Source organism: Stomoxys calcitrans, chromosome 2, assembly GCF_963082655.1.
Source record: "Stomoxys calcitrans chromosome 2, idStoCalc2.1, whole genome shotgun sequence".
In the NCBI taxonomy this organism is placed as follows: domain Eukaryota; kingdom Metazoa; phylum Arthropoda; class Insecta; order Diptera; family Muscidae; genus Stomoxys; species Stomoxys calcitrans.
The window spans coordinates 140,359,962-140,381,052 of NC_081553.1; the positions used below are offsets into that span (position 1 = coordinate 140,359,962).

General features: G+C 39.8%; 1 protein-coding gene across 11 annotated transcripts in view; it reads right to left on the bottom strand.

The window, feature by feature from the left end:
* Positions 1–21,091, bottom strand: part of LOC106093003 (fasciclin-3) — a 649,496-nt gene that overhangs the window by 104,121 nt on the left and 524,284 nt on the right. For all 11 annotated transcript variants that reach the window (XM_059363882.1, XM_059363878.1, XM_059363879.1 and 8 more), the window contains exon 4: positions 7,146–7,354. In XM_059363882.1, coding sequence (XP_059219865.1) covers positions 7,146–7,354 — 209 coding nt within the window. The remainder of the gene's footprint in view (positions 1–7,145; positions 7,355–21,091) is intronic.

Below are 21,091 nucleotides of genomic sequence, written 5' to 3' on the forward strand. Positions count from 1 at the left end.
CCAAGTTTTCAGGACCAGGAAGGACAACGAATGATAGATGGTCACAAAGAGAAGGTTGGGAGCATTCCAAAACTATGTGGCCTCATTTAGACTTGAAGAGGTCTACTGCTTTGCTGTCATTGGCAAAAACAGACTTCTCAATCATTGTGTCCGTCATGACAGGTCACTGTTTAACCGAAAACATGCTGACAGACTGAAGGTTGCCAGCAACGACATTCGCAGAAGCTGTGAAGACGTCGAAGAGAAGAGACAATACAACACCTTCTGTGTGCGTCCAGCACTAGCAATCAGAAGGATCCTCACTTAAGGTTCTCATTTCTTTGAGAACGAGTCTGATTTAGCGCATATGAACATTCGCAAGTTGTTGGGCTTTTTAAAGCGATCAGGATGGTTCAACGATAGGAACTAGAAGACATATTGCTTCATCTGTTCCTTTGGAATCACAATGGACGAAAACGTCTAAGCGAGTCTGATTTAGCTCAGTCTGATTTAGCGCAGTCTGATTTAGCGCAGTCTGATTTAGCGCAGTCTGATTTAGCGCATGTGAACATTCGCAAGTTGTTGGGCTTTTTAAAGCGATCAGGATGGTTCAACGATAGGAACTAGAAGACATATTGCTTCATCTGTTCCTTTGGAATCACAATGGACGAAAACGTCTAAGCGAGTCTGTTAGCAGACTGCCGCTTAAACCTAACCTAACCACACCAATAGGAAGTATTCGTGCAAAATTTCAAGCGCCTAGGTTTATTCCTTAGAAAGTTAGCATGCAAATAGTGAAAAGAAATAACGAAATGCAATGATAAACCCCTAAAATTAAAAGATAGGATGGAATAATAAAGTTTTTACAATATATATGACATTATAGCCAATTTTTAACTTTTTACCATTTGAAAACAGCAGAAAATGTTTTCTGCTTTAATAAAAGATTACGGATGTCCCATTTTCAGCAGACTTTCTGTTATTTCAGCAAACATTTTTGCTGTTTTCAATAACAAATTTTTCTGATTGTGCGTATATACGGCAAATATTAATTTTAAATGCAGTCATATTCTCTTTGAACAAGTACAGAAGAACTAAAGGCGAAATATCACTTACCATTAATTTGTATCACACCTTATATTCGTATGTAAGGTATTCAACGGCAGACTTTACTTGATTTTATTCCTCAAATATTTGTTTACAAATGGAACTGTTTAAGTACTTTATGTCTCAAATCGCCTATTTTGTAAACTAATTTAACCACCAATAGGGTTCTAAAAGCTTTGGTTTAAGGATACACTTTTATGTTAACCACATATAAAAACAGAAGAATGTTGAGCAGGAGTTTCTTTGTAGACCACACACAACTGTCGGATTGCTGGTTTTATTTGCCCAGTTGATCTGACCATTTATTACACTTGTTGTCACCAATGGTACGGTAATTTGTGGCTATCAAGAGAAGGGCAACAAAAAATGCAAAGTAACATATTTTTGCATAACTACTTTATTATAAAGGAATATTTGGTTGCTCAAAAGTTTCGCAAATGTTCAAACTAAATGCCATAGATTGTGCAGCAGACATTTAAAGCTTTATGAGCCTTGGGGATTTTTAATCTAAAAATGAAAACATTTGGTCTAATTTTATTTTCAAACTATTTTTAAAAGCTTTATAAATTCGTCCGCTAGTCTGCCTATCTCAATGGTCTATCTCTCTGGTGGGCCTTAAAGGTCATTTAAACATTTGCCATAAAATTTGAGTAATTGGTTCCATTAAATCGCTTTTCAGGAGTTGGCTGGAGGTTTGCAGGGAATCATTTCATTCCCTGGGGCATTCGATTTATAAAACACATTTCACAATAGATTCGAATTTGTCATTGTTTGGATGTGGTAAAACTCTTTATAAATGCGTCACGAGTTGAGCGGGAACAATCCAAAGCTTAGTTGTGCACTTATTAGAATGGGTTCAGCAAAATGTCGTGTATGTTTATACATTTAGTAAAAGTAAACATGTTGGGTTACCCAGGATTGCCCCTTCCTTCTAGATAAAAGAAAAGTAACACACCATTTTAAGGGATTACCATATCCCAAAAGCTTTGAGATTTAAATAATGGACTAAAAAATTTCTTAATCAGTATTGCTATCTTAAGAAATTGTGTCTAGTAAAATTAAGAAAAAAACCTCATCATCCGATTTCCAAATTTTTTCGGATAACTACAAAAAAGTCCGCATGAGTCTACACTATATCTTTTGGACTCAGGGATTTCGCATGTTTTTTTTTTTTGAAATTAGGCTGGGAAGTGCTTCGTATTTTGCGAATTACGAATCATTTGTCGTTAGATTCATTCATTCTGTTATATTATTTGGATTGCCGACGAAAATTAAAATGAATTTGCTGAAAAGAGCGTCTAAATCCGATTATCCAGTTTAAAATAATGAAGTTTGAAAATCAAACAATTAAAAGCATGCTAATATCGGCCGGATCTTATATACCGTCCACCATGGATCTCATTTGTTGAATTCCTATGTTATTGGAGTTATATCAAGTTATGGTCGAACTCTGATCACGATCAAGTTGAATGTTGGAGACCACTGTAGAAGTCACCGTGTAAAATGTCAGTCAATTCGAATAAGAATTGCGCCCTTTAGGGGCTCAAGAAGTAAAATAGAGAGATTGGTTTATATGGGAGCTGTTACGTGCTATAGACCGATTCAGACCATATTTGACACGTATATTAAAGGTCATGGGAGAAGCCGTTGTAAAAAATTTCAGCCAAATCGGATAATAATTACGCCCTCTAAAGGTTTAAGAAATCAAGCTTCCAGATCAGTTTCTACGCAGCTATATCAGGTTATGAACCGATTTCAACCATATTTAGCACAGTTGTTAGAAGTCATAGCGAAATACGGCATGCCAAATTTCAACAAAATCGGATTGTAACTGCGCTTTTTAGGCTCAAGAAGTCAAGATTCAAGATGGGTTTATATGGCAGCTATATCAGGTTATGGACCGATTTAAACTATACTTTGCCCAGTTATTGGAAGTCATAACGAAAGCTGCCATGCCAAATTTCAGCCAAATCGGATAGGAATTGCTCCCTCTAGAGGCTGTAGAAGTCAAACCCCCAGATCGGACCGACCTACACTAATAGAAAGTATTTGTGCAAAATTGCAAGCGGTTAAATTCACTTCTTTGAAAGTTTGCATGCTTTCGACAGACAGACGCACGGACGAACATGGACTTCAACATGAACATGGACAACATGAACAAGGACATCAACTTAAAATTTCATATCGATCAAGAATATGTATACTTTATGGGATCTTAGACGAATATTTCGAGTAGATACAAACTGATTGACGAAATTAGTATACCCCCATCCTATGGTGGAGGGTATAAAATTGATCTTTTTTCAGTTTTTGTTAAATAAAAATATTTTCATAGTTTAGCCTCTACTGAAAAAACTTGCTTAATAATTTTCTTTTATTGTAGATGTATTTTAAATAAAATCTAAACAAAATATGTCATTACAAACTAAAATAATTAGGTTGGGGGTATATTCATTTTGTCATTCCGTTTGCAACATATCGAAATATCCATTTCCGACCCTATAAAGTGTATATATTCTTGACCAGCGTAAAAATCTAAGACGATCTAGCCATGTCCGTCCGTCTGTCCGTCTGTCTGTTGAAATACGCTACAGTCTTTAAAAATAGAGATATTGAGTTGAAACTATGCACAGATTTTTTTTGTCCATGAACAGGTTAAGTTCGAAGATGGGCTAAATCGGACTATATCTTGATATAGACCGATCTTCCGATTTAGGGTCGTAGACCCATAAAAGCCACATTTATTATCCGATTTTGCGGAAATTCGGGACAGTGAGATGTGTTAGGCCCTTCGGCATCCTTCATCAGTTTGGCCCAGATCGATCCAGATTTGGATATAGCTGCCATATAGACCGATCTCTTGATTAAAGGTTTTGGGCCCATAAAAGGCGCATTTATTGTCCGAAGTCGCAGAAATTTGGGACAGTGAGTCGTGTTAAGCTCTTCGATATACTTCCGCAATATGGCACAGATCGGTCCGGATTTGGATATAGCTGCCATATAGACCTATCTTTCGATTTAAGGTTTTGAGCCCATAAAATGCGCATGATTGTCCGATGTCGCCGAAATTTAGGACGGTGAGTTGTGTTCAGACTTTCGATATCATTCTTCAGTTTGTCCCAGGTCGGTCCAGATTTGGATATAGCTGCTATATAGACCGATCTCTCGATTTAAGCTTTTGGGGCCATAAAAGGCGCATTTGTCGTCCGATTTCGCCGAAATTTGGAACAGTGAGTTGTGTTAGGCTCTTCGACATATATCTGAAACTTGGCATATATTTGAACATATTTCGATAAAGCTGCTATGGAGCATAAGGTACGCATTTTTCACCGGATTTTGACGAAAAGTGGTTTGCATATATACCCGAAGTTCCAAAGTTCGGCCCGGCTGAACTTAACGCCTTTTTACTTGTTTACTATAATTTTGTTTTTCGTAAAAATCATAGGTTAAAAGATTATTTTTTATGGAGAGATAAATAAACCATACTGTCTTTTCTTTTTGAAATTTTGACTGTCTATCTACTGCACTTTATTTCTGTATGTGATAGAAGCTTACTTACTTTAATTGGCTACGACAGAATGTTTGTTCCACTAGCCGAACGTAGAATAGCGTTTCAAGCGCCTAGATCTTCTGCGCTCATTCAAATCTCTGACACCAAGTTTCGAGGTGTCTCCCACAACTTGATCTTTCCATCGGGCTTTGGTCTTTCCGGTTTGCGTGTACCACCGTGTTTTCCTTCAAAATACTTCTTTGCTGGAGATTCTTCATCCATTCTGACAACATGACCTAGCCAGCACAGCCGTTGTATTTTGATGCGTATAACTATGCTATCGTCGTCATACAGCTCGTGGTTCATGCGTCGCCTATATTCTCCGTTAACGCAAACTGGTCCATATATTTTACGAAGAATCTTTCTCTCAAATACTCCAAGAACTGCCTCATCTGCTTTCACAAGTACCCATGCTTCAGAACCATATAACAGCACGGGTAGTATCAGTGTAGTAGAGTAGCTTCTGTTTGCCAGTATTATTCTTCGCTTTATCTCAAAATTGGCGTCATTCGTTTCGGTTACGGCGGTGCCTAGGTAGATAAAGTTACTGACTATCTCAAAGTTGTGGTTCCCAACTTCCTCCATTTTCTTTATCTGCTCGGTTGTGCAAGGCTTTTTAGGAGTTGAAACCATCCATTTCGTCTTATCTCCATTTACTGCCAGACCGGTTTTCACTGACTCTCTTTCGATTCTTTCAAAGGCTGCACTAACTACCTCCGGCGACCGACCTATGATATCGATATCGTCGGCATAGACGATATTCACATCTGCATTTCGTATAATCTTCTCCAGCAGGATATTAAAGAGATCACACGAGAGGCTGTCTCCTTGTCTGAAACCTCGTTTGGTATTAAATGGTTCGAAGAGATTCTTTCCTATTCTTACTGAGGAACGTGTATCAGCAAGTGTCATCCTGCAGAGTCTTATTAATTTTGCAGGGATACCAAACTCAGGCATGGCTTGAAATACCTTTGAACGTACAGGAGTATCGAAGGCGGCTTTGTAGTCAACAAAGAGGTGGTAGGTGTTGATTTGTCCTTCTCGGGTCTTTTCCAGGATTTGGCGCAGTGTGAATATCTGGTCTAGGGTGGATTTACCAGGTCTAAAGCCGCATTGATAGGGCCCAATTATCTCATTGACTTTAGGTTTTAATCTTTCACACAGTACGCTCGAGAGTATCTTGTATGCGATGGGGAGGAGTCTTATTCCTCTGTAGTTGGCACATTCCGTCTTGTCTCCTTTCTTGTGTACGGGACATAGTATGCTGAGGTTCCAATCATCGGGTATGCGTTCTTCTAGCCAGATTGCGCAGATAAGCTGATGCATACGCCTTATCAGCGTGTTGCCTCCGGTCTTAAATAGTTCAGCGGGTAACCCGTCGGCTCCTGCTGCCTTGTTGTTCTTTAATCGGGTTACTGCTACTTGGACCTCATTCTGACTAGGAGGTAAACATTCTATACCATCATCAGGGATTGGTTCTGCGGTATCCTCTTCGCCGCCAACATCGGACACTAGCGGTTGGGTAAAATGTTCTTTCCATATCTTCTGCATGTTATCTGTGCCAGTCACCAGATTTCCATCTTTGTCTCTGAAGGAGGATTTGCCAGCACCAAAGCCATCGGTTTGGTGTTTAATTCTTTGGTAGAATTTCCGGACTTCATTCTGACTCCTGTACATCTCAATTCGCTCGCACTCACGTCTTTCCATTTCCTTTTTCTTTCTGCGGAATAGACGCTTCTCCTCTCTCCTTTTCTCCCGATACCACTCCTTCATCTGGCGCGTTGCTACTGATTGCAGGATTGCTCTATATGCCGCATTCTTGGCTTCAGTAGCATCTCGACACTCATGGTCGTACCATGGGTTTTTGGAGGATGCTCCCGGTACCCAAGTACGGATTTCGCGGCATTTTCCATGGAGTGGGCAATAGTTTGCCACTGCGCCATTCTATCATGTGATAGAAGCTAGACATCTATTTTACTCATTCGCACTTCTTTTCGCCATACATATGTGTGAAAGGGAACACAGTATAAACTTGGTCAATGTCAAAAATAATTATAGCATTCTATGGACTGTTCTAATGCAACTCACTCGTAATAATTTAAAAAGTCAAATCATACGCACATTTTTTCTACCATTTGGTTTTAGCTTTCAATTCATTTATTCTCTTATGGTCATTTTCACACTAATAGTCGTGTTTAGAGCTACCGATACAACATAATGGCCAATTCGTTAGTACTTTTCATTCATTCGCAAAAAGGTGATCATACTTGAATGTCCACGTTTTAATAGCGATGAGATGCAAATTGAAACATCTAACATAATCAAATTGTGGATTTTGTAAGTTGGAACTGGTATTTGTTAAACGTAAAAATAAGTTCATCTATGAGAACTAACGACTGCGGAGTAAAAAATTGGACTGTACTTTAGAAAATTGTAATTAGGCTCATTAGGTTTTTCACCTACTATTGTGGATCAAAGATGCCATCAATTGTTCAAATAACAAACTTACCGCCAACTGTCATATTTGCAGTTTTATCGATTAATTTGAATTCGGGTGCATCACCGGAAACTTCGCATCGGTACGAGCCTGATGAGTGTGCATTTAGTTTTTCCAATTCCACCTCACAGATGAATTGATTGCAGTGCGATGAGCCTGCGGCAATGGAAACACCTTTAACAGGAAACCAATTTCGTGTAGGTGGTGTGAGTGGAGAATATCTGCAATTTTGATGTAAAATGGTTAAAATGGGCAGCAACATTTCAATACATAGGAAAGAACAACTAAAATCGAAAAATGAGAAATTGAAAATATAAATTGTTAAAGTAGTGCAAATAAATTTAGCAAAATTTCAATATGCTATCGAGAAACAAGTAAAAGTGTGTTAAGTTCGGCCGGGTCGAACCTCGGGAACCCACCACCATGGATTCTACTAGGAATTTATTCAAAATAAATTTAGTTGAAGGCAAAAATTAAAGTTTCTAGGACCCGAACAAGGATGATATATAGACCGGTTTACATGGGAGCTATATCAGGTTATAGACTGATCTGGACCGCATTTGGCACAGTTGTTGAAAGTCATACTAAAACTATACAAACAAAGTTTCAGCCAAATCGGACAAAAATTGCGGCTTGTAAGGGATCATGAAGTCAAATCGGGAGATCGGTTTATATGGGAGCTATATTCGCTTTTAGACCTCTTTGGAAGTCAGAACAAAAAACTTCGTGAGCATTATAACATCGTCTGCGTAGCACGCGGGCTAAAATCCCCCTCAGTCAGCATCCGTAATAGGTCATTTATGGTGGTCACCCATTGGAGTGGCGATAAAATGCCCCCCTGTGACCTATCTTGTACCACCTTCACCCTTATATTTATCCCATGGGACACACAATTTATCCACCTGTTCCTTAGCATATGGTTTATCCAGTCTCTAAGGACCGGGTTCACCCGGTACTGGTCTAAGGATTGGATCAGTGTGTCGTTCCGCACATTGTTAAAAGCCCCCTCAATGTCAATGCATACCGCCAGGGTGTACGTTTTGGCATCGAAGGATTCTTCTTGTTTATGCACAACCTCGTACAGGGCAGTCTCCACCGGCCTTCCCTTGACTTAGGCGTGCATTTTTTATTTGAACAGGTCGCTGGATTTCTACTATTTATTATGGTGTCAACAATATGTTCCATGGTTTTGGACGTAAGGACGTAAGGCTTAGGTCTGTAGGCCTTTGGTGTCGCATAACTTGTCTTGCCGGGCTAGGGTATAAATACCACCCTTGCCTCCTGCCAGGCTTTCGCAGTATGCGCAGAAAAGCTTCCAGCAGGCACGTTTTACCGCTCAGGTTATCTTATTGTATTCCTTGAGCCGTGTGTAAAACATATCCAAATAAACTTCCGCCTTTTTTACGATGTTTATTTTACAAATTTGGCCGGGTCTATGGGGTCTAAGATGAATATTTCAAGGTGTTATAAACGGAATGACTAGATTAGTATACACCCCAATTTATGATGGTGGGTACAAAAAGAGAAAAAAAGCTTGACTTGAAAAACAAGTAAAAAAGCGTTAAGTTCGGCCGGGCCAAACTTTGGATACCCACCACCTCGGGTATATATGTAAACCACCTTTCATCAAAATTCGGTGAAAATTTCATACCTTATGTTCCGATTTGGACCAAATACTAATAAGTACAGTAGCTATATCTAAAAATAAACCGATCTGAACCATATACGACACGGATGCCTAACATAAGTCACTGTGCTAAATCGGATTATAAATTCCTTTTATTATTACGCCAAGACTTTAAATCGAGATATCGGTCTACATGGCAGCTATATCGAAATCTGGACCGATTTGGGCCAAGTTGCACAAAAATGTCGAAGAGCCTAATACAGAGCACTGTCCCAAATTTCGGCGAAATAGGACAATAAATGCCTCTTTTATGGGCCCAAAACCTTAAATCGAGAGATCGGTTTATATGGCAGCTATATTCAAATCTGGAGCGATCTGGGCAAAATTGAAGAAGGACGTCGAAGAGCGTAATTAAAGGAACTGTCTCAAATTTCAGCGACATCGGACAATAAATGCGTCTTTAATTGCCCCAAAACCTAAAACCTAGATATGGGTCTATATGGCAGCTATATCCAAATCTGGATCGATCTGTGCGATATTGCAGAAATATGTCAAGGGGCTTAACTTAACTCACGGTCCCAAATTTCGGCGACATCGGACAATAAATGTGGCGTTTATGGGCCTTAGACCCTAAATCGGAGGATCGGTCTATATGGCAGCTATATCCAAATCTAAACCGATCTGAGCCAAATTGACGAAGAATGTCGAAGGGCTAAACACAACACACAGTCCCAAATTTCAGCAAAATCGGATAATAAATGTGGCTTTTATGGGGGTAACACCATATATCGAAAGATCGGTCTACATGGCAGCTGTATCCAAATCCGGACCGATCTGGGCTAAATTGACGAAGGATATCGGTGGGCCTAACACAATTCACTGTCCTGAATTTCAGGAAAATCGGATAATAAATGTGGCGTTTATGGGCCTTAGACCCTAAATCGGAGGATCGGTCTATATGGCAGCTATATCCAAATCTAAACCGATCTGAGCCAAATTGACTAAGGATGTCGAAGGGCCTAACACAACTCACTGTCAAAAATTTCAGCAAAATCGGATAGTAAATGTGGCTTTTATGGGCCTAAGAGCCTAAATATGCGGATCGGTCTATTAGGGGCTATATCAAGATATAGTCCGATATAGCCCATCTTCGAACTTAACCTGCTTATGAACAATAAAAGAATCTGTGCAAAATTTCTGCTCAATATCTCTATTTTTAAAGACTGTAGCGTGATTTCAACAGACAGACGGACGGACATGTCTAAATCGTCTTAGATTTTTAAGCTGATCAAGAATATATACACTGTTTCAGGCTAAAGACCGATTCTGACCATATTTGACACGTGTGTTGGAGGCCGTGGGAGGAGCCGTTGTACAAAATTTCAAATCGGATAATAATTGCGTCCTCTAGTGGCTCCAGAAGTCAAGATCCCAAATCGGTTTATATGGCAGCTATATCAGGTTATGGATCGATTTGAAACATATTTCGCACAGTAATTGGAAGTCGTAATAAAGCACCTCGTGCAAAATTTCAGCCAAATCGGATGAGAACTGTGCCCTCTAGCAGCTCATGAATTCAAGACTAGAGATCGGTTTATATGGCAGCGAAATAAGGTTATGGACTGTTTCAACCATAGTTGACGCAGTTGTTGGAAGTAATAGTAAAACACCTCATGCATAATTTCAGCCAAATCGGAAGAAGACCCGAGATCGGTTTATATGGCAGCTATATCAGGTTATGGACCGATATAAACCATACTCGGCACATTTGCTACAAGTTATAACAAAACACTTCGTTCAAAATTTCAGCCAAATCGGATAAAAATTTGTGCCCTCTAGTGGCTCAAGAAATCAAGACACGAGATCGGTTTTTATGGCAGCTATACCAAAACATGGACCTATATAGCCCATTTACAATCCCAACTGACCTACACAAATAAGAAGTATTTGTGCGAAATTTCATGCGGCTGGCTTTACTCCTTCGAAAGTAAGCGTGCTTTCGACATATAGACGGACGGACGGACATGGCTAAATCGACTTAAAATGTCACGACGAACAAGAATATACATATATATTGTACTTTATGGGGTCTTAGTCGAATATTTCGAGGAGTTGCAAACAGAATGGCGAAATTAGTATACCCCCATCCTATTTTGGAGGGTATAAGAATACATCAACTTAGGATAAGAAAAATATCAGAAGGAAGCAAGTACAGCATTTTTTAAACAATTTGGACTATGTACGGCGGACCCTCCCCCTTACCCAAATTTTCATAAACGCCAGATCTCGGAGATGGGTGGTGCGATTTAATCGAAATTGTGTGCTCTCATATAGTACCCTAAAAATAAAAATTTGGTATCCAAATTTCGGATGTGGTACCAATGGGGGCTGCCCCACTATAAAACCTACCAAACATATATTTAGACCAATCACGACAATATGGGACTCAAATGAAAGGTATTTAGGATAAGAAAACGTATCTGATATCCAATTGTCGGACCAAGTGCTAGGGGGACCACCCCAAGCCTCAAAACACACCTAAATCGGACATATTTACCGACCATGGCAATATGGGACTCAAATGAAAGGTATTTGCGAGTAGAATACGAATCTGATGTCCAAATGTGGGACCACGTTTCCGGGGGTCCACCCCTTCCCCAAAACACCCCCCAAACAGGACTTATTTATTAACCATGGGAATATGGCGCTTAAATAAAAGGTATTTGAATGTAGAATTTGAATTTGATTTCCAAATATGCGACCAAGTGTTTGGGGGGCCGCCTCACACCAAAAACATCCCCCAAAGGGGACAAATTTACGACCATAGCAATATGGGGCTCAAATGAAAGGTGTTTAGGAGTAAAGTACGAATTTGATAGCAATATTCGGGAAAAGTGTCTATGGGGCCACCCCACCCCCACAACACCACCCAAATAGTAAGTATTTTCTGACTATTGTAATATGAGGCTCAAGTAAGAGGGTTTTTAAAGTGGAACACGAATCCGATATATATTTTCAATGCTAACTCACTGAGTGGCCGCCCACCCCCCAAAACACCCCCCAAGCCGGTTATGTTTGCCGACTATGGAAATATGGTGCTCAAATTAAAGGTATGTGGAAGTAGACCACGTATCTGATATCAACATTAGGGGCCAACTGTCTAGCGGACGTCACACCACCATAACAACCCCCAAAGAGGACGTATTTGCTCACCAAGACAATTTGGGTTTTAAAGAGAGTGGAACTAAATATTCATAGTCTTTAGGGCCAATACCTCAAACCGGACATATATGCTGACTTTTGCAATAAGGAGTTTAAATGAGATTAGAAAATGAATTTGATATCCCATTTTGAGGCCAATGGCAATATGGGGTTAAAATAAACGACATATAGATAAATGAGAATAGAGCACGTTGCTGATATATTTTCTGGGCATTAGTGTTTGGGGACCACCCCAATCCCCAAAGCACCTCTAAATCGGGCATATTTACCGACCATGTCAATGTGGAGCTTAAATGAAAGGTATTGGGGGTATAGGTCAATTTTCTGGAGGTCTAACCCTTTACCAAAATAACCCACAAACAGCAATTTTTTAGTGACCATCGCAATATGGAGCTTAAATAAAGGTATTTGGGAGTAGAATACGAATTTGATATCCAAATGTAGGACCATGTATTTAGGGCATCACCCCTTCCCCCAAGGGGTCAAATTTTTCGACCATGCCAATATGTGGCTCAAATGAAAATTATTTGAGATTAGAAAACGAGTTTGACAACCTATTTTGGGGTTTGACAACATGTGTTTGGAGGACGCCTCATCCTGTAAACTCCTCTTAAGCCAATGGCAATATGGGATTTAAATAAATGATATTTTAGAGAAGAGCACGATGCTGATATTTTTTCAGGGCCAAGTATCTGGGGGACCAACTCTCCCCCCGAAAACACCACCAAATAAGACATCATGAGAATATCGGTCTGAAATGAAGTATTTTAAGAATGGAGTACACCTTACATCCAAACTTAAATTCGTAGACCAATAAAGATCATATGGGATTCAGACAAAGGCACTTCTATTGTTAAAATGTTATTCAAGTTAGCATAGTATTTCACTTAAAGATCTTTAATTGTCGGAAATAAATATTCGAAGGAAACTTTTGTTCCATATAAAGTAAAAGAAGGCGCAGCGGAGCGGTCCCGGGTCAGCTAGTAATATATATAGATAACAGAATACGTTTAAAGCATCTGGGGTAAGGAAAAATGAGAACCTACACAACATTTTGGCATCATTTTCCGATCCACTTATTTCTTCAAAACCAAAAATTCCGATGGAAAATCAAATGGTGAAAGCCATCTCGAAACTTGGTGTGGGAGAAGTGTGCGGGAGGAGTGTTGGAGAATGAGTGCAGAAGATCGAGGCGCTTGTCATAGCCAATTAAAGACAAGTAATGTAAGTTATTTTGTTTCCTTTTATTTAAAAATGATCAAATTGTCCCTAAAATAAAAAGATGGCATGCGACATTAAAAAAAAACTTTTTTATACCCACCGCCAAAGGATGGGGGTATACTAATCTAGTCATTCCGTTTGTAACACCTCAAAATATTCGCCTAAGACCCCATAAAGTAAATTTATGCTTGATCGTTTCGATGTTCTGAGTCGATCTAGCCATGTCTGCCCGTCCGTCCGTCTGTTGAAATCACGAAAGCAGTCGAACGCGTAGAGCTATCCGCTTGAAATTTTGCACAGATACTTAGTATTGATGTAGGTCGTTGGAGATTGCAAATGGGCCATATCGGTTTAGATTTAGATTTAGATTCCGTATAAACCGATATCCCGATCTGACTTCTTGAGCCCCTGGAAGCCGCAATTATTGTTCCAATTGGCTGGAAATTTGCATGTAGAGTTCTGTTAACTTTCATCGATTGTGCCAAGTATGGTCCAAATCGGCCCATAACCTGTTATAGCTCCCATATAAACCGATTTCCAGATTTAATTCTTGAGCCTTTACAAGCCGAAATTTTTGTCCGATTCGGCTGAAATTTTGCATGTAGTTTTCTATTATGACTTCCAACATCTGTGCTTAGTACAGTGCAAGTCGGTTTGTAACCTGATGTAGCTCCCATATAAACCGATCTCCCGATTTGGGTCTTGGGTCTTGAATCGGTCTATAACCAGATATAGATTACATACTTTAACAGAATCCATGGTGGGAGCACACCACGACCACACCACCAAGATTCAGTCCAAAAAAGAAAATGATTGCTGATTTAACAAAAAATTACTGATGTCCCATCTTCAACAAATTGCGTGTTATGACAGCAAAATTTTTTTGTCATGTGTCCCATGACATTAATATAAGGGAGAAAGTGGCACAAGGTACGCCACAGGGGGCATTTTATCGCCACTCCTATGGGTGACCACCATAAATGACCTATTACGAATGATGACTAAGGAGGGATTTGAGCTCGTCTGGTACGAAGACGAGACAAGGGGTAAGGATCCGAATCAGCTTTGCAGAAGGGCCAAAACGGTCTTGCATATGACATATAACTGGACTAGACCCAGAGGTCTCAATGTTAAACCAAAGAAGACTGAAATATGCCTGTTCACGAGGAAGACGAAGGTGGACCAATTTGACGCACCACGTTTCCTCAATAAGACGATTTCGATATCTGACAAGGTCAATTACTTAGGTGTGATCTTGGACAGGAAACTGAATTGGAAGTTTCACATTCAGGAGCGTACTGGGAAGGCTCACAGATGTTGGGCACCATGTAGACAGGTCGCAGGCTCGAAATGGGGCCTGAATCTGAGTATAGTCCACTGGCTCTACAGGAGCGTGATTAGACCAATACTTATTTACGCCTCAGTAGTTTGGTGTTCTGGTATGGAGATAAAGTGCAACATAAGGACCATACAACAGGTTCAGAGAACATGTTACCTTGACATAGGCGGAGCGATGAGGACCACGCCCACTAGAGTACTGGAGACTATTCTAGATATCCGACCCATTGACATACAGATTAAGTGTGAGGCAGCCACTGCTTCTATGAGACTTAAGGCGATGGGAGAATAGATTGAGGATGGAAGCAGCTCATACCATTGCGGTATAATCGAGGCGATGATAGGAAACCTGGAAGGAAGTGGAGAGGTTTCCGATCGGATACCTGAGATGAACCTTGGGGTCGAGTGCGAGGCACTGCTGCCAGCTACACAGTCTTGGATTGACGGAGCCCTAGTATTGTCATCTTTAAAATCATGCTACACGGATGGATGAAAGCTGGAGGACAGAGTGGAACTGGTGGTCAACATTGAGAACCCAGGGTCTGAAATCTGTTTTAGACTGCCTGATCATAATACAGTCCTGCAGGCAGAGATCCGGGGGATTACGGAATGCGTGAGCTGTTTTGGTGCTAATGCGTGAGGTGTTTTGGACGTCGGAATTCGTGAGGTGTTTTGGACGTCGAGTGTGAACATCTTTACGGACAGTAAAATTGCGTTAGGGGCAATAACAACCAGGACCAGGTAAGGTCACGACCAGTATTGCAGTTTAAGGAGATTAACGCCTTATCTGAGGATGGCAAAATCCGCATCGTTTGGGTGCCGGGACATGACGGAGTAAGGGGAAAGGGCAGACGTTTTGTCGGTGAACGCCAGAGGACTGCCGTCAATAGACTTGTTTAGCCTGGAGCCATTCGGGTCCGCAGTCCGAGTTTAGGGCCTGGGCGGCGGATGCGCATACAACCCTGTGGGACAGCGAAACGGTCGGTAGGACGGGGAAAATCCCATGGGGGGTCCAGATCGTGAGAAGACAAGGCTATTAGGGAAAGGAATTAAAAAGGAGGTCAGTATAGCTATTGGTATCACGACGGGACACAAAGGACTACGAGCTCACTTATGTAAAATCGGTGTGGCAAGTGATAGAATGTATACGGCATGTGGGGAAGATGATGAGACATTGGAGCATTTCCTTTGTCAATGCCCGGCTTTCGCATCTAATAGATACCGCCACTAAGGTATCTGTTAGACTTAGGGGAATATCATGGAAAACTATTAAGGATTTTGTAAGAAGCACGAAATTCCTAACTTAGATTTTCTTTTTCGAAGGGCGGATTAATATCTGCACCCTCTTTTCAACCTAACCTAACCTACTAACAAATTTCAATGGTTATAATCATATCCGTAGGAGCTGCTTTCGAAATCTCTTGTCGATAAGTTGTAAATGACTGAAAGTTCTGGGATATTGCTAGCAGTAGCAGTAGCTCAGTCAATGGTAAGGTTATAGTAGCAGTCAAAAGACATTCTCAAGACATTTTTTTTGTGCAATAATTATTACTATTTGTTCTTTGCATCTTGTATTAGTAGACACAAGTCACTCCCACGGTTTCATTTGTAGGCACTTTCTTCTTCATTACTTCCTATAGGGTTAAATTGGCCAGAATATGCGTGCAATGCCCGCATTTTTTCCAACAACTCTTCTTTTTACCAATTGCAATTCTACATCAGAGTATGGTGCCCAATGAGTGATCAAATTTATTTTTTTCTTGAGTTTTTGGTATTTTTTTGTTGTCATCGGTTTCCATAGCCATCCGGGCTCTATTGGTTTTGCTCTGGTATGATTTTTTTGTCCTGCGACAAGATTTGAGCACATATTTTCAATTTGCATTTAACACAAGAAAAAACTTAAAAATGCAAAGCTTTTTATGTTGCACACAAAAAATGCAAATTCAAATCAATTTAACTGCTCAGCCATGCAAATGTTGCTCTGCGGTCACAGCGCATTTTCGGTCCTTTGGTCTGCATAAGCAGCCACGAAATGCTGTTAATAACAATGGCTAAAAAGTGTGGAAAACAAAAAATGTGTCAAAAGAGGTGCCAGTAATAAAAGTCGACAATATTTCAACACCAAATAAGCGATATCGATTTGCAGCTATTACGTTTTAATTTATTCGTAGCCAAATGCAAAACAGCTCAAATCCACTTTTATCACTTTTTTGCGAGTATGCTACAATAAACGATAGTAACGACCCATCTGGTGGCTGCCTTGGGCTGGCGTTTGATATAAAATGAAATTTTAGATAATCCTGTTCCTCAAGGAAGTAGTCTCTAGAACGGAAAACTTCAGGTGCTCGGGAAAAAATGCTTACATGTGAAAAAATGTGAACAAAATTCACATGGCGAAATCCTAAATGGATTGCCCTAAAAATATATAACAGTGGGAGGCCCCATATTGCTGGTAAATTACTTATTCAATTTAAATGACATCGGTTTAGATGAAAGTATAGCCGCCATATACACGTACGTGCATTGCCCTATTATTTATAGAGCCATAATATTAGCATTTATTACCTTCATCTTTTTGATTTGTCCAGCTATTTTTTAACTTTCTGTTATGGGAATGACATATGTATGTATGTATGTTATTTGTGCTTTGCATATCGAATTTCAGAAACTTCAAATAAAAGTAGACCTTTGTTAATATCACCTGATAAGTTTCAGTGAGCTACACAATTTATATTGTGATTTTATTAAAGATCGGATGGATATATTTGTGCTTGGATTTATAGAATTGTTAGACTTGAACATTTTTTTCAAGATTGGTTAGGCAATTGGTGTGCTGAAAGTTTATATTTTTAACTATTTTGATTAAATCGACTTTGAGACTTCTAGGGGATTATTATACCTACCACTATAGGATTGGTAGTGTATTAATCTAGTCTTTCAGTTTGTAACACGCCACAGTTTTGATCCGCTACCCCATAAAATTCATATATTCTTGATCTGTCCGTCGAAGCGGTCAAATGAACAAAGATGTCCGCTTGAAATTTAGCACAGGTATTTCTTATTGATGTGATTGATGATGATGTGGACCGAACCGTAGCGCAGAGGTTAGCATGTCCGCCTACGACGCCGAACGTCTGGTTTCGAATCCTGGCGAGAACATCAGAAAAAAAATTCGGCGGTGGTTATTTCCCCCTAATGGGTGCGACATTTGTGAAGTACTGTACCATTTGGTATGGCAGCCATGTAAAAACTTCTTTACAAAAAAGTGTCGCACTACGGCGACATCTCGCCGGATTCAATAATGTGAAACCGACTTCAGACATGAAGGACCTGGAGTTCCTAGGCATCAAAGCAACCCAAATATAGTTTATTATTAACTTACTTACTAAAAGATGCAGTAACACAGACTTGCTATCTGTAGATCTAAAAAATGGGTCTGGAGGAGAACAACTCAAGTAAGTACTACTTTGGAATATGGTCATTAAGTATATATTATTGGCTATAGAAGATGCAAATTACCTACAGTGGCAGCTATCTCCTTGAGGGTAGAGAATGTTCCATTTACTGTAAGCGCAAAATAACTTGGTGCTTTGCCGGACAGGAATAATGCACTGAATTTCATGATGCTTTCGCTTTGATCATGCGGCGCCTACGGGCATTATTCCCTTGATACAATGCCCAAAGTTCCAGGCAGTGTGAATTACATGCCTGAACCGCTTTTTGATAAAAAAGTAATGTACCACTATTCCAATCGGTTGATTGGAACTACGATATCCCTGCTAATAGACATCTATATGTATGGTTCAAAAATGGATGGTCCAGCTGGGCTTTGGGATGTACTTTAAAGAGAAGAAGATCATATCGAGAAGATTACCCGACCACTGCAGTGTGTATCAAGCGAAGATCCTTCAATAACAACGATTGGCATAAAAGTTCTGAATTCAAAAAACGCCTTCGACTGTCTTAAATTTTTTTTAACGATATGGCTAAACAGTTCAAAGTTCACCTGATCTGGGTTCCGTGCCAAAGAGATATCCCAGGGAATTGAAGAGTAGACGAGCTTGCTAGACTAGGACCTACCTTACACATTCCTGGAGAACTGGAATCTGTGGGTATACCTCTAGCTGCATGTAGGCTAGGTCTTCAGGGTCAGACCAGAAGGGCAACGATTGACGGAGGGTCACAAAGGGGCGGTTATTTGGTCTAGTCTACACTTGAAGAGGTCTACTACTCTGCTGGCCCTGGCTAAAATCGACGTCTCAGTCATTGTGTCCGTCATGACACACTATGATCGGAAAACATGTTGACATGCTGAAGTTTGCACGTAACGCAGAAGATGTGAGGACGTCAAGGAAGAGGAGATTATAGAAAATCTGCTGTGTGTGCCCCACTGGCTGTCACAAGGAGTTCCACATTAGGTGGATGTTGGGCTTTTTAAAGACATCTGTTCCTGTGGTATCACAATAGACGAAACGCCTAAGTGAGTCTGATGGCAGACTACCACTTAAACCTAACCTTACCTATTGAAATTTAGCATGTAATTTCTGTTGCGACTTGCATAAATGCAACAAACATACGGTTTAATTCGGTCTTTGACCTGAGATAGCTTCCATATAAACCGATCTCCCTATTTTATATCTTGAGCCACTAGAAGACGCAATTTTTATCAGATTTTGCAGAATGTAGTTTTGCCATGTCTTCCAACATCTATAGTAAATATTGTCAAATCGGTCTATAATCTGATATAGCTCCCAGATAAGCTTATCATTTTGCCTGATTTGGCAGATATTTGATACGTAAAGTACACATATGCCCTTCAACTAAGTTCATTTGTGGGAATTTTTTGCTGAGTCCAGAGTAGTGGGTTCTTATCACATTTTTACTTGTTTTCCTATATTTTCTAAATTACTAGCTGGACTGGGCCCTCTCTGCTCCGCCTTGCTTTACTTTATATGGAACAAAATTTTCCTTGGAATATTTATTTTCGACAATTAAAAAGCTTTTAGTGAAATACCATGCTACGAGAATAGTATTTTGTTTGACAACAGTTTAACAAGTGCTTTTATCTGAATCCCATCTTTATTGGTCTACAAATTTAAGTTTGGATTTAAGTGTACTCCATTCTTAAAATACTTTATTTCAGGCCGATATTCTCATGATGTCTGATTTAGTGGTGTTTTCGGAGGTGAGGTGGTGTCTCAGATACTTGACCCTGAAAAAATATCAGCATCGTGCTCTTCTCTCAAATACCATTTATTTAAACCCCATATTGCCATTGGCTTAAGAGGAGTTTACAGGATGAAGCGGTCCCCAAAACCATGGCCCCAAGATTGGTTATCAAATTCGTTTTCTAATCTCAAATACCTTTAGTAGTCCTACCCTTATTGAAAAAGCCAGCAAATATGCCCGGTTTGAGGTATGGTCCCTAAAAATAGCAAATACGTCCCACTCGGGGGTTGTTATGGTGGTGGGACGTCCCATAGACAGTTGGTCCCGAATGTAGATGTCAGATTCATGGTCTACTCCCAAATACCTTTCATATGAGTTCCATTTCTCCATAGCCGACAAATAAGACCGGTTTGGGGGATGGGGCGGCCACTCAGTGGCTTGGCTTTGAAAATATATGTCAGATTCGTGTTCTACTCTAAAATAGCTCTTATTTGAGCCTCATATTGCAATGGTCAGCAAATACTTAATTTTTGGGTGGTTTAATGAGGTTGGGGTGGCCCCATAGACACTTTTCCCGGACATTGATATCAGATTCGTGCTTTACTTCCAAAGACCTTCCATTTGAGTCCCATATTGCCATGGTCAGTAAATAAGTCCTGTTTGGGGGTTGTTTTGAGAAAGGGGTGGACCCCCAGAAACTTTGTCCCAAATTTGGATATCAGATTCTTATTTTACTCGCAAATACCTTTCATTTGAGTGCATTGGTCGGTAAATATGTCCGATTTAGGGGTGTTTTGGGGAGTGGGGTGATCCCCCAAACGCTAAGCCCTGAAAATATATCAGCAACGTGCTCTATTCTCATATATCTATATATCATTTATTTGAACCCCATATTGCCATTGGCCTCAAAATTGGATACCAAATTCGTTTTCAAATCTCAATTTAACTCCTTATTGCAAAAGTCAGCAAATATGTCCGGTTTGGGGTATTGGTCCTAAAAACTATAAATATTTAGTTCCAATCTCTTAACGACCCAAATTGTCTTGGTGAGCAAATACGTCCAATTTGGGTGTTGTTATAGTGGTGGGACGTCCCTTAGACAGTTGGTCCCGAATATTGATATCATATTCATGGTCTACTCGCAAATACCTTTCATTTGAGATATCAAAAAATGTAGTACTCCATTTTCACCACGGGATCATGGAATATGGGATATGGAACACACAAACAAACACAAATTGATTCTTATATATAAGATTTGCGTTTTCCATTTTTTTTTTTTTTTTTTTTTGATAAATATATATGCAAGTTTTCTTATTAAACGTAAAATGTATACTTCAAAATACATATATACAAGCAAGTTTTTTTACAATTCGCATAC